General features: G+C 36.3%; 1 protein-coding gene across 3 annotated transcripts in view; it reads left to right on the top strand.

Annotated features, from left to right (window-relative positions):
- bon (tripartite motif-containing protein bonus) overlaps window positions 1-14223 on the top strand; it is a 102873-nt gene that overhangs the window by 51320 nt on the left and 37330 nt on the right. For all 3 annotated transcript variants that reach the window (XM_089247948.1, XM_089247950.1, XM_089247949.1), the window contains 6 exons: window positions 6237-6571; window positions 10302-10561; window positions 10648-10858; window positions 11229-11492; window positions 13184-13692; window positions 13946-14181. In XM_089247948.1, the coding sequence (XP_089104074.1) occupies window positions 6237-6571; window positions 10302-10561; window positions 10648-10858; window positions 11229-11492; window positions 13184-13692; window positions 13946-14181 (1815 nt within the window). The remainder of the gene's footprint in view (window positions 1-6236; window positions 6572-10301; window positions 10562-10647; window positions 10859-11228; window positions 11493-13183; window positions 13693-13945; window positions 14182-14223) is intronic.

Raw genomic sequence — 14223 nt, 5'->3', positions numbered from 1 at the left:
TTATTTTTCGCTTAAAAAAAAATTATTTTCCCAGTAACTGTGGGGTGGAAGCTATCTAATTTGAAAGCCCGCATTGACACGGGTCTGAAGAATAGTTAACGGTTTAGTGCATCTTTAAGGGCGGTCGATATTCACCGACATGGTTTAAACTATAGTCACAATTTTTTGATAAGAGATCGACACGGATTGGTTAAATTCAGGGTTTTAACCAATCTATGTTGATCTCTTAACCAAAAATTGTAACTACAGGTTTAAACCATGTCGGTGAATACGGCTCTAACTTGTTGCTGCTTAAGAGCATTTCAATGCCCAGTTAAAAAAATCCAATCTGTGGATTTTATAGAACACGTTACATATTGTGTGTTAATTTTACCAACCCTCTAGATCCGTCCCAGCGTTCTCCGAAGCATGATATCGCCCACCTAAAAACACAAACCCCCCCAAAAAAACGGCTGTAATTAAACTATTCTGAGTAAACGATTAACTTCTGTCATCCTGATTTGAGTTTTGAGCAAATGAGAAATGAGTCGACATGGGTGCTCTTCCGACGCTTATGTGTATGGGCGGTGTCTCGAGAGATGTCGAATGGCTCATTCAAAACTTAACGCGATTAATTCTATTCATCAGTATTTTTTTTAATTTTCAGCACTGTAGTGAAAACTTCTTGATTAAGGCTGGGATTACACTATAAACGTTTTACGAAAGCTCTTTTATAAAACTTGAAAAATTCAACCAATACATATTCGTTAGAATTCCGGAATTAAATTTTTTGTCTCCAGTTTTCATGAAAAAAAAAGTTCTGGTTATTGTGCCGAAAGCTGCCAGATTTTTTTCATATAGACATAACCAACGCATGATGAACCCACCGCGTGGAAGAGTTGCGAGTTCTCTTTAAAGAAGGTCGCCAAATAGGCGATGTCGCTCCGAATATAAATAAGCTTTTTCTTTGCTTGAATTTTTTCTTTCTCGTTTGAGGAGAGAGAAAGAATACGTTCTCTTATTTTTTCCCATGAAATAATAGCTGAAAGGCTGCCACCAGCAGCGCTGTTTCCCCACACCCACCCACTATATTTCCCAACTTTCAAGCACTGACGCTTTTCGCTGTGATGAAAAGAGAAGGGAAAAAAAGTTTTTCATCTTCTTTTACTTTTCAGTTTTCATGATTTTTCTTTTTCCACTAGTGGTTCCTTTGCAAATGTCTTTCTGAATAGGAAAAAAAAAAAAATCATGCTTTTTCTTTCTTCCCTGTTTTAGGTACGGGTGGGGCTGGCTTGAAGTCTATATTGTGTATTTCCCCCCCCCCCCCAGTTGCTGTGCGATTTAGATAGTAGAATTGATTGAAACCTCTGACTTCAGGAATTTTTCTTGACTAATAATTTAGAGCAGCGGGTTCCCGGCTTTTAGTTGTTGACCTCCTGAAATATTGGTGTCATCCAGGAGGACATTTTATCCAGTTCTAGTGAATGTCTCGAATTGGAACCCTACCATCGCCACAGTGGCGGTCGGCTGAAGTAGGCTTTCTGTGGTTCCCAACTTAGGGGCGCGAATGCGAGTCGATCTCCTATTTAAAAAGTCTCGCCACAGAGAGTAACAGACCTACAACAGTACTTGTTCAATCATCACACTTTAGTCATAGTCAAGAAAATTGATGGCAGATGGCAGCACTACACAGAGCAAGCATTAAAACAAACTTCAGCACACACAGACATGTACATTTCAGTATGTACCAATTCGTTAGAAATTCCATAGAAGAATGTGTAAGAGCTGTATGTACTAGTGAATGCAATGTGATAGTAGCAGTGCAATCTACTGGACTGCAAAAAAACTAAACGTTTTATTCTCCATTGCGAGCTGTTGCCACACGTACAATTTTTGTCAAATCATAATTTTACTGCTGCAGTCTACCAACTACCAACATGCAAGTTAATTGAAACTAAAAAATAATTGATTTTTTTTAATAATTCTACTAATTCACCACAGACTTCCAGTAAAAAGGCTGTGAACCCCTGGGGGTCCAGGCACTCCCCTTTGCCCGCCTCCAATTGGCAACAGTTCATTTAAGGTGACAGAAAAATATTATAGGACTCATGACAGGGAAAAAATCAAATGATGGAATCCAAGACTTGTCGCAAATTGATAGTGAAGTCCAAATTTTCAAAAGCTGATAAATTTTTTCATGTTTTTGTTTAATACTGTTGGATGCATTGTTTTAACAATTTTTTGGGGATGCTTCAGTAATATATTTTGCATCCCAGTCAAGTCTCCTACAAAAAGACTATACAAAAGATTCATCATGAAATATTTAGGTCAGTGTTTTTCAACCTGTGGTGTGCAGATCCCTAGGAACTTTGTAAGGGGTTTGCAGAATCATTTTCATTTATTACCATTGCATGAATGAAAATGTGAATCTGCCATTCTATATCAAACTAGCAGTAATACCTGGCACTGACAAACCATTGTTTGGGAATCAAGGTAACCAAAGTAGACATTACAAAAGTCACTGTTACTAGACAGTTTTTTTGACCCTATCGGGCATTTGCCAAACTTTTAAAATAGCCTATCATTTAAGTTGGAGCCTGTTTGGGACACATACAAAATTAGAAAAAGATTGGTATGAAATTTTTTACTTGTATGGAGAACACACGTACAAAGAAAATCAATTATATACAGGGTGCGTAGATAGCAGGATGTGTGGTATTTTACTGGGGAACCGCTGATGCTAAAGGCATACTTCCAATTAGAAAAAAGTATCCAAATAACATTAACGTGTAATACTCAGATATGTTATTCATGTTGTGGAGGATTGTGTAGTTACTAAAATAAAAATATGTATAATTGTATGGACACCCTGTGCTCGAGAACCCAATTACAAAGTTGTTTCTGTGTCTCTCCTGATGCCAACAAAAAGAACTCCACATTTCTAAGTGTAATGTTCGCTGAGATATTCTAATTAAAAAAACAGCTCTAAGTCTGGTGTCTGTATAAAGAGTTAACATATTTTAATAACTAAACAACCCCTCGCAACATGAATAACATCTGAGTACTACACTAACTTTATTTGGATACTTTTTGTGATTGGAAGTATGTCTTTAGAATCAATGGTTACTTATTTTGGGGTGAACCACACCTTTTTATTCAATTGTCTAATTTGTTATTAATTTGATATTTATTCTTTGGAGATGCTGTCTTTGAGTGACATCTATGTGCAGAGATATGGAGGGGGCATGGTGTATGGCCCCAGCGTCAAAGGTGAAGTCCTCTGATCTAATGTATGTGTATATATAAATCGACATCATCGTGCCTCTCCAGCAATAATGCCAGTGCCCCCCCCCCTCCCAGACTTCCAATTCTATCTCCAGCCTATGCTGACATCATTTTGTACTTGACAGGATAATGTAATTCAAGGAATCCTTAAACAAAAGTTTCTTAAAAAAAACCAGACTTCCATAGTTTTCCTCAATTTGCCTTAGTTCCATATTTTATAGTAAAAATCCACAGAATTCATAAAAATTCTGTTGTAGTTGGCAAGTATGCTCTACACTGATATTTTTTCAAGTCTTGTTTGGAAATGTCTAATGTTTAAAACTGCTGCCTCTTGATATAACAATATTCACCTCTACAACAATGTATTTTCTTGGTTGGTAGGGTATCATTGTGCCAAAGTTTCACTAATTAGAAACTACTACACAAGATTGACACTGTGCATTTCAATAATTTGAAATGGCAACCTATTTCAATATAACTGATTTTATTTCTTTGTTCTCAAGCTATTACACAATTGTAGTGGAGATATACACAAACCCTAGATTAAGACAAAATACTGCATAGTTGCAATATAATAAAATAATTCTCCCCCAAAGAGTTTGGTCTTCTCCCTTCTTTCCCCTATTGATAACTGCAAATTTCCAAGCCAGAGAGTGCCTGTAATTTTGAAAAATAGATTTCAGCTTTGCACCAAACATACAAGTACCATTGCTAAATAGTTCATGCACCTCGCTGAATATGTCTGTAAGGAATTACTACTGAACTCAGAGTGTACAATTCTCTGGTCCATCGCCACTAAGCAACTGTTGTACCCTTTATTGGTGAATTGCGCTGGAAATGTGTGATGTTAGTGATGTAGCCATCCATATTTCAAGTTGTGAGTGAAGTTTAGTAATGCCCACACAGCGGCTGTGAGGAATTACTAATGCAGAGTTGTCAACTGCTACAGATTGTCTGTAGTTTTTACGGGAAATGCTCTCAGTACTATGGAAATAGTTTTTCTTCAGATGAATTTTTTTTGGGAAAAAAATTCAGGTTATTTTTTTGTTTCTATCTTTTTTTTCCCACAGTACTTTTTTTTTAAGTGTCATGTCAATCTTTAGACTAGCTATAGCTAATAACTAATAACAAATTCATTGAGATAGAAGTCAAAACTCGGGACTAAAAAAACTTAAAGAAAAGAGTTGTTTAAATTACGAATCATTATCATATTCACCAATAGTGTGTTTGGAAATTTCTCCAAAGCATAATGTTTTGTATTGTTCTGCAACATGCTGACTGGAGACTTTCTGCAGTAAAAATTCTCATATAATAATGTTTTCTACACTTTTCTTAAAAATTTTCCAGACTGTTCTGCAGTAGCACTGATTGTTCTGCGGCGTATGTCACAGATTTTGGCATGTTCTGCTTTGGGGGAAAGAGTTAGTTTTTCATGCACAGGGGTGCATTTTGGATGTGCATGCCCATGCCCGCAGAGCACGTATCAACAGAAGGTGCTGTAGAAGCTCTGATATGATCAGATCAATGGAGTAATGGAAGTCCTAGTGTTGCTAGACATCAGTATATACTATCCTCAAGAGCATCTGTGGGAATAGATTGCATTCAGTATTCGTGAATTACTGAAGGACTCTACAACCTCTCAAAGTTACCTGGGGAAAATGGCTCATGTGGCCTGAGCCCCTTGGGTTCCAGTTTATCTACATGGGATAATGCTTTTAAATAAACTTTGAATTTGAAATTTATTGCAAAAAAAATATATTTTTTATATCCTTGCATGATGTCACATTTTTGCTAATTTTCACAAATTTTACTTTTGTTAATGAAAATCCTTAAATGATTTTTCAAAAAATTCCTTTTATATTATTCTGATTTGGATTCCACATGAAATCCTCCCTAATTCTCATTTTTTATAGTTAGCAGCTATGCTTTCATGCTGAATATAATACAAAGCTGGATGAGGAAATGTTTTTTTCCTTCTTTCTCGATACTAAATTATTTGAAGGAAGTCTTTTTTGCATGGATTGATTTAAATATGAAGCAAGATTTGCACATTTGGTATTATTACCTAACCATGGGCCAGAACTAGAGGGGATTGAGCCAACTGCCCTGGGTGACAAAATTTAGGGGAAGCACAGTTTAGATGCTAGCAAAGAATACCTTTTCTTCCTTTCAAACCGAGCACAACTCAGGTCCATTTATGGGCAATTTACTGCCTAGTGAGTTGTGCCAGAGGTGTAACTGTGTATACCTAACAGTCTGAGTGCATATGTAATGTTGCATTTGATTTTCAGTGCTGTCATCTATATTTCAGAAGGGAAGTGAGTGATGTGTTATGATTGAATTACATTTGTGCTGTGTGTGGTCTTGCTCTCTTTGGCGAGACTTTTTTAACGGGGAGATCGGCTCACATTTGTGCCTTGAAGTTGGGAACCACAGAAAACCAACCACCACTATGGCGACAGTGGGGTTCGAACCCGGGTCCTCGCGATGCGAGTCCGTCACTATGACCACTCGACCACCATATCTCTAGCAAAGAACACCTTTATAAAATTATCAAATTTTAAAGTTGTGGTTGTGGCAAAATCATGTTTGCCCCAGGCAGCAAAAATTTTAGTTATGGCCCTGGCCTAACCAACCAGCTTATCAAATGATGCAAATGGAGTGGGTTAAAACTGTAACAACTCGTTGTTTAGGTAAAACTGTATTGTTACCCCCATGACAAATAATGCATTGTGGGGGGGATTTGAAAAAGAATGTGTTTTCATTATTTTACTGGTTGTGTTTACCTGGTGGTTTTGCAAGCAAAGGTTTTTGTGTCTATGAAATAACTTTATGAAAAATCTAGCATACAGTTTTTTACCCGTCTTGTACATGGGTTTTAAAAGGTTATTTAAAATTTTGATATTTTGAATTGTGCTATGATATGCTTTCATAATTTTTTTTTACTTTATCATAACTTATCTCTATTACAGGTTTGCCTAACCCTCACCTAAATTGTCCATCGTGTAACCAAGAAGTCAATGCAAATGACTCAATCGATCATCTATTCCTTTTGGAGCAGTTGTCCCAAAATTCAGAGGGTCTTCCAGAGGAAAGCAGGACCTACCCATGCACGAGCTGCGAGGAAGAGGCAATTGGGTCTGGTTTTTGCCAGGACTGCCAGGAATGGCTTTGCGATGCTTGTGTTACAGCCCATCACAGGGTCAGAGTCACTAAAGATCATATAATTAGGCCAAAGGAAGAAATGGACGGGGAAAAACTCACTGGTCTCAGTCAAAAATACATCTTTTGTCCCGTTCATAGTCATGTAAGTGTTGATGTAAATTTAATTTGTAGTTTATAACTGCATTTTTGTGTGCAAGTTAGAAATAGTAGTTTGATTCTTAATTTTTAAGAAATGAATCCTCAATAGAAATGAAAATCTTGTATTTCACATTGCTTATTCGTTGTTTAATATTGTGTAACTTGGGTATCTGGTTTGCCAGCGAAGCTACTTCAGCCTAATTTGCCTGGAAACTAGAATTTTGAGAAAACCCAAACCTTCACTCAGTAAAAATGTACTGTGGGATCCATTCATTTAATTTTTTATGCATAATTTTCTGAAATTTTGGGGTATTTTTTACTTAGTTGTGTCAGTGACTTTGCTAGAAAAAAAATGGGAGCTGGGTAAATGTGGAAAACTTGTAAAAGCTAAATTTTGAAGGAGCCTAGCATGATGAAATGAACTGCACTGTTTGTCTCACTGATATGCTAGTTGATTCAGTTAATCTTATCTTCAACTATTAGTATAATATTGCATTACCTTCATAAGCATTTTTAATTTGAAAAGTTTGTTCCTGTAGGCACCTAGTATTTTTTGTCATACTTTGATGATTCAGTTATTTCAGTAAAACTTCTCTATTATTTGTCTGATTGGGATGGTGGGTCAGCCAGTTTAGATCAAATTTGGACAGATGAGAGTGCTTGTCAAACCTCATCAAGAAAATTTGTAACAAAAATTGAATGTTTGGTTTTCTTTTTTGGTTGATATTGGAAAGTAATTATATCTGTATTTGGAATCTTTTACGGGCCAGATTTGGATTGATTTTAACTATTTTTTCTTTTAGATTTCTTTTGATTAGAGATATCAACTGAAAAATTTACAAAAAGGATTTTTTTTCCTGGAATTTTCACCTATTTATTATCTACAAAAACTATGTTAAACAGAAACTTGTTTTCTAAGTTCAGAATCTCAAACCTTCAGAAAAAAATTACAATAAAAAATAAGAATGTGTTATATAACCAAAAAGGGACATACCTCTCTGTATGATGTACCTAGATGTACAAAGGACTGTACTACAGTAACACATTAAGATCATTCACAATACAGATTAAGGAAACTCCCTAAACCGGGTTTTTAAAAGAAAGATTTAGGGAGAGATTAAGGAGGGCAAAATAGATTCTATTCCACATCTCATGGTTTTGAGAGGTTTATTCAAAAAAGTACTGTATCATAATTTTTCATGCATGAATGGAGGAAGCTAGAGAGGCATGGTTTGGTATATGTATGTAGGCAATTTTAGTTTGCATGCTTGAATTTTTTTCCTGCCTGCAGAAGCTGCCAGTCTGGCGATGGGTAAGGAAGTGCAGACCTCCAAACTCTTCCGACTTAGGTCGGAGACTCCAGATTTTTTGCCCTTCCTCCGGCTCTCAAGATTAAAGATTTCTCCAGATTTTAGCAGAAAATTAGATTTGAAAGAAAAAATTTTTTTATCTAAATTCTACAGATTTTTCCCAGAGCTTCCATGATGCCGTGATATCAATGACTATGGTCGGCATTGGGAAAACGCCTATAGAGGGCAGCCATAGGCCATGTAACCTGCCTAAATCGAGTAGCCATCAAAAAATTTCTTGGTGATTGCATTTAAGCAAACTGGTAACGACGTGAATTTGTTCACTTAGCATTTATCGGCAATCATCGATCAGGGGATGGTCTTAGTTGCCAACATCCCTGTATAATTGTTATTGTATTCTGTCAACAACCACATGGCAAACACAATAACAGAGAGAGATTGTACACCACGTGATATGTGATATCACTAGAGTTTTTAGTTTTTCCCTCAGCACCTTTACATTTTGAAATTGGTTTTTTTTTTCTCTGATCAAATGTGTCTTCAAAAAGAAAATATACAACTGCTTTTGAGAGTTCGTATACCCAAGATTATCCATCACTGATAGCATCCACGATAAATATATTCTACTAGAGGCTACCCAGGACCGGCTTGGGACACTTTTTCCTCAATTGATTTTTAAAAAAAAAATTGATTGGTTCTGCGGGGGGGGGGGGGGTGGGTTATTTCCAAATTTCTGGATTCCAAAAGCTGGTAGAGTTGCTGCAAATATAAATAATTTTGTAAGAAAAATCTTTGTCGGCTGTAGTTTTTATTTTGAATAATTAGAGGGGAATGAATATCACTTTTAGAATTTATGTGATGCTGTTACGAGTTATATTTTTGACTTATACTTGAAGGTTTTAGAACACTTTGGTGACGACAGAAAGCATGTATGTGGATTGATTATTTTATGAATTCTTATGATGCTGGGTAACAAATCAAAACTTGTAATTTTTGAGAAGAGGGAAAGTTTGTTTGCAAATTAAAAATAAATTTGCATATGTGCCCCGCCCCCTTTTTTTGCTGTAAAACTTGTAAGTTATGAAGTTTGCCATGACTCCTTAAAAACTGCTTGAAACTCCTTAAAAAGTCCTTAAAAACTCCTTACTTTTCATTTTGAAAATTTTGTATGAACACTGGGCATGTCTATATGTAGGTTCTTACCATGACAATAAAATGACATGCAAAAGTACGCTTGCCAGATTCTCAAGTAAACTGCTGGATTTTCATGAGAAAATTGCAGGAGTTTTACCTTTTTGAAGGTTGTCAGGTCTGGAAGTGTGAGTGGCGTCACACTTTCATTTTTGACAAAATGGCGGGAAAAACTGGAACAATGCTGCTGCATTACTTGTGATGGAGCTGTCAACTGTGACAAAATCTCGTGGCGGTTTTCTTTGGTGATGGTTGTGCTGCGTGGTGCATGCTCATGAAGAACTACGGTACTGGGGTCAAAGAAATCTGTCGGCATGACTTTTATATTACATCTCTTGATGACCAAATCATCAGTCAAAATAGAATGAATAGATCCAATGCTAATACTTGCCTTGTCTGCAAGTTCTCTGGTTGGGATTTGATGATCCTGCATCACCAGAGTTCTCACTTGGTCACAATGACAATTTCATTTCTAGGTGTTGAGGACTTATACCAGAACATGCTTCACTCTCCATTGATGTGTGGCTATTTTTGAAATAGTTGTATCATTCCTTTATCGGTGTGTTGCACAGTTCTTTATCTCCAAAGGTCTATTGAATGTTGCAAATTGTTTCCACTTGGGAATTGCTGAGCTCCATACAAAATTTAATGCAGTACTGTTCAAGTTTCTGTTTTTCCTGCCATTTTGTCAAAAACGAAAATGAGACGGCTCTCACTCACACTTCCGTATTCATCAGCAGTCTGCCAGAGACTGGCAGGCAGGAAAAGATTGAAGCATGCGCACTAGGATTGCCTACATATGTGCATCAAACCACTCCTTCCTAGTTCCCAGGTTCATTGATTTACACATGAAAAATTATGGTAAGGTACTTTTTCAAACAAATCTGTTCTCAGAACTTTTCTCCTGAAAATAAAACAGGATTTTAACAGTCACCCCTCTTTTTCTGGACAAATAATAAGGTTGTGTTTTAAAAGTTTCAATAGAAACCTTTTTTTAACTGTGATCCCTCTTTTTCAGACAATTTTTTTTTCTGCCAGTGTTTGCAAAAGAAGGGTTTAGTTTTAGCTCAAAACATGCCTGGGCTTAATTTTTTTACTTATTTTGGTCTTATTTTCCAGGAAATGATAACCCATGTGTACTTTTCTTTTATGGAGTGTTACAAAGTTCATTTGTATTTTATGGAATGTTTAAGTTCATTTGTGATGCTAGAATTATATTTAGATTTTCTGCAGGAACCCTTGAAGCTATATTGTGAAAGCTGTGATAAGTTGACCTGTCGAGATTGTCAGCTCTCAGATCATAAAGAACATAAATACCAGTTCCTTTCCAATGCCTGTGAAGATGAAAAGAGTGTGCTTACCAATCTGCTTGCTAAGATCAAAGAGAAACAGCAACACATTAATGGTGCTCGTTCCTTAGTCAACAAAAGACATGGAGAGATTGTGCAAAGAGAGCAGTCTGTCACTCAGGAAATCAAAACTTTTGCTGTGAAGTAAGAATATTTTATTGTTTATGGTATTTTTAAGAAATGTATTTCTGAAATGTCACCAGTGATTGAATGATTTATTCTCCTTTTAGGTTTATAACCGAAATAAACAAGAGAGGAAAGCAACTTCTTCAAGAGCTTGCTGATGTTTGTGAGAATAAGAAGAATCAGTTATCTTACAAGAATCAAGAGCTCATCAATATGGAGGAGCGGCTGGAATTCTGTAAGAAGTTTGCTGAAGCAGCATTGGCACATGGAAGTGAAACTGCACTTGTATACAGCAAAAGGAGTATAACTAATCAGGTAATGCTTTTTGATCGAAAAAAAAGAAAGTTTAACTTCTCTGTACTGTCAGATTTTTGGGTGGTCTTAGCCCGAATATGGCAATGTTAAGAGCAGCCTAATATGCCATCACTTTCATTTGAAAATTATTATTTTTTATTGCTTTTTTATAACCCATACAACAAGTCTGTGCTTTTCAAGAGATAAGCTGTTTTTTTCCCTCATTATTTAGATTTAAAAAAGAAATGGGCCTGTGGGGAAAAAGAAGCAAAATTTGGAGAAAGGAATTGCCACCTTTAAATATTCATACATAGAAAATTGTTTGAGAAATTTACAGATGAAAAGTTTTTTAAACCATGTTGAATGACACTTATGTTATTTTCTTTTTTAGCTGAGGCGAATCCTCAAGCACAAATGTGAAGTTCCAAACCCACAGCATATGGTAGATATTGTGTTCAGTTATGAAGGGAATTATCTGTCACAGTACATAGCTGAAATGGGTACTCTGCTGGTTGATAAACACCCTGTACCAAGTCATAGTACTCAACCATCAGCAGCAACACAACCTCAGCAGCAGCAGCCACCGCCACAACAGCAGCAGATAGTGCGGCAGCAAATGATCATGCAACCTCAGCAGCAACCAATGCAAAATATTGTAAATACTTTTTAAGTTTTGTGTTTGAAATGGGATAATTTTTCTGGTTTATATTTTGAAAACTATATTTTTCGAAAAAAAAATCTTTTTACAGGATATATATGTTAGTTAGGAACTAACTTTTTATAGGGAAGTCAGAGAAAAGAATTGTGGTCAGGGGGTCAGGCAAGACAGTCATTGAAAGTCAGGGAAATTTCTAAACAAACTGGAATATTTCTTCAAGAGAGGGACATGCATATATTCACAATTACTACTATTTATTTAGTTTAGTCTTTTTTCAGAAATTACTTGTTTATTTGATGGTCAGGGAAATCTTTCAGTCAAAAGTAGTAAAATCCTGTTTTCCCTGTTGAGTACATTTCGTCTTGTATTTCTCTCCTTTCCCTAGAGATGGTTCCAAAGCTTTTAAAAACGAGTGATGATTCACATTATGAGCAAGCACTTTATGCTTTATTCAATTTTGATGTTGCTGCAACTGAGCTGATCATTTTTCACTCTTTTCCACACTTGTGCTGTGAAATTATGGGTAATATTCCCCCCTACAAAACTCTTTGTGCCTCATTCAATTTTGAACAAACATGCAACCTGTATGAAACCAGATGCAGCATTGTAACCACATTCATGTACGCTTGAAGTTTTTAAGTTTTGCTTGTACAACTGTGGACTGATTGCATTATTGAACCTGATTTTGAGGGACTAACGCATGAAGATGAAAAAACATTTGTCTAAGGGAAGACCATGCAGGGAACACCATGGGTCTGGCAGTGCATGAGAATGACATTCGAAACTAGTGGAACATGGCCAGGAATATTGACTGTTGATGAATCTCCTTTGCACATAACAGCAAGAGTTCATCGATGGTATCTTCTCTTAGAAAGAGAGAAGTGAGAAGTCCCTAATTTCAAATGAGATTAGAAAGATGTGTAGAATGTGGGAACCTGTGTGAAATTTTTTAGAAAAAAAACAATCAAATAAAGATATATCAAAACAAGCAATAAATCTGTCCAATGACAATGGGATCTACCATTTCCGAGAAATCCTGAAAAGGGGGCAAATGCAAGTGTAATTGCATGGATTATTTTTCAAATTCACGTAAAAAGAATAAGTTCGCAAACAACAAGGAGTTAGTAAATTGTCCTCTCTCTCTGCGTTTGGAGTAAAAGTTAATTTGTAAACATTATTTTATTGTATGTTTATTTATGGCATTATGTTGTATATATTGTATTGTTTATTATATTGTGCTGTGTGTATTATTGATTGAATGCTGTTTTTATTAGTAATTTTTATGTGAATGAATAATTGTGGAACAAATCGGAGTTTCCATTATTTCCTATGAGGAAGTTTCATTCGATATAAACGAGCAATTGTGATAATGAGCACATTGGTGGAACAAATTAAACTCGTTAACGAAAGTTCCACTGTTTGTATGCATATATAGTAGACCCTTGCTTGAGATGCTGCCATTGGAACCATACAATAAAATTAAGGAAAGTAGCCTAATGCTGCAGACTAATGGTAATATAAGCAAAAAATTAAATGAATTGATCGTACACAAGCCAATTATGGTTTGTTACTTTCCATTGTATATTCATGACAGTAAATAAAAATCATCTCTTGAAACTTTATATCTCATAGATTTTCTGTTTGATTCATGCATGATAATTTTTTTAATCGTTTCTCTCAAAATTTAGCAACACATGACATCTGCTCGTCAAATGCATTCTCAACAGATGGTTGCTGTTAATCAGAGGAGTAATGCATTGGTCAGTCAGTTGCCTGTTCAACAAACACAGAGACAGATACACCCACAGCAACAGAGTCAACAACATTCCAGGCAAGTAGTTCAACAGCAGCGGCTCCAGCATCAACAAGTTGCTCCTCAGCAACAGTATGGGCAACCACAAGTCACTTCCTCCACAGATCCAGCTCAAAATCGTGGTGCCCAAAACCAGATGAGGCAGCAGATAAGTAGTGGAAATCTACAGACCTATTCACGAGCTCAGCATCAACGACCTGCTCCAAATCAGAACTACTCAAACAATGCAAATTTTGGAAGGGTAGCACCAGCCACACATCAGCAACAGCCGCAGCAGCAGCAGCTGCAAGCAAGGCAGCAACCTGCAGCTTTACCAGCACCATTGATGCAGAATACTAATCTGACTATTTCACCTATACCCGGGCCAACTCCACCTAAACAAAGGTTGGTGTCTTTATAACATGTTATGGTGAAGTGTGGCTCAAAAATTTTTGAAATAGGTCTTCTTAAATTTATTAACAATTTAATTATTTAAACATGTATATTTTTAATTTGCAATTTTTTTTGGTGATATTTATTCAGGATGCTTGTAAGTTATTATTTTAATGGATTTGGAAGTACCCATTTCTCTTTGTGATGGAAAGTGTATGAGCACCTTCAACCTGACTTATTAATGGGAAATATTGATAACTTTTAGGGCAGTAACACCTCAGCAGACATTGCAGAGCTCCTCAAGGCAGTCTCAACCAGTCACCCAACAATCCCCCCAGCGGAGTCAGCCTCAAGTCATAGTCATTGATGAGAATTTGAACAAAACACCAAACATGTCCAATACTTCTCGTCTATCTCACTTCCCAGCTGCGGCAGCTGCAGCTCTTTCTGCTAACCCGTCTTTGCAGATTCAGCCTATATACACAAACCAGAACAATACAGGTAGGAAAATTTTCTGATAAGCACTGAAGAAATTTGCTTTTT

Source organism: Pholcus phalangioides, unplaced genomic scaffold, assembly GCF_987345545.1.
Source record: "Pholcus phalangioides strain wild (caught in Gottingen) unplaced genomic scaffold, Ppha-v1.0 ptg000018l_1, whole genome shotgun sequence".
Lineage (NCBI taxonomy): Eukaryota > Metazoa > Arthropoda > Arachnida > Araneae > Pholcidae > Pholcus > Pholcus phalangioides.
This window is presented reverse-complemented; position numbering and strand designations above follow the sequence as displayed.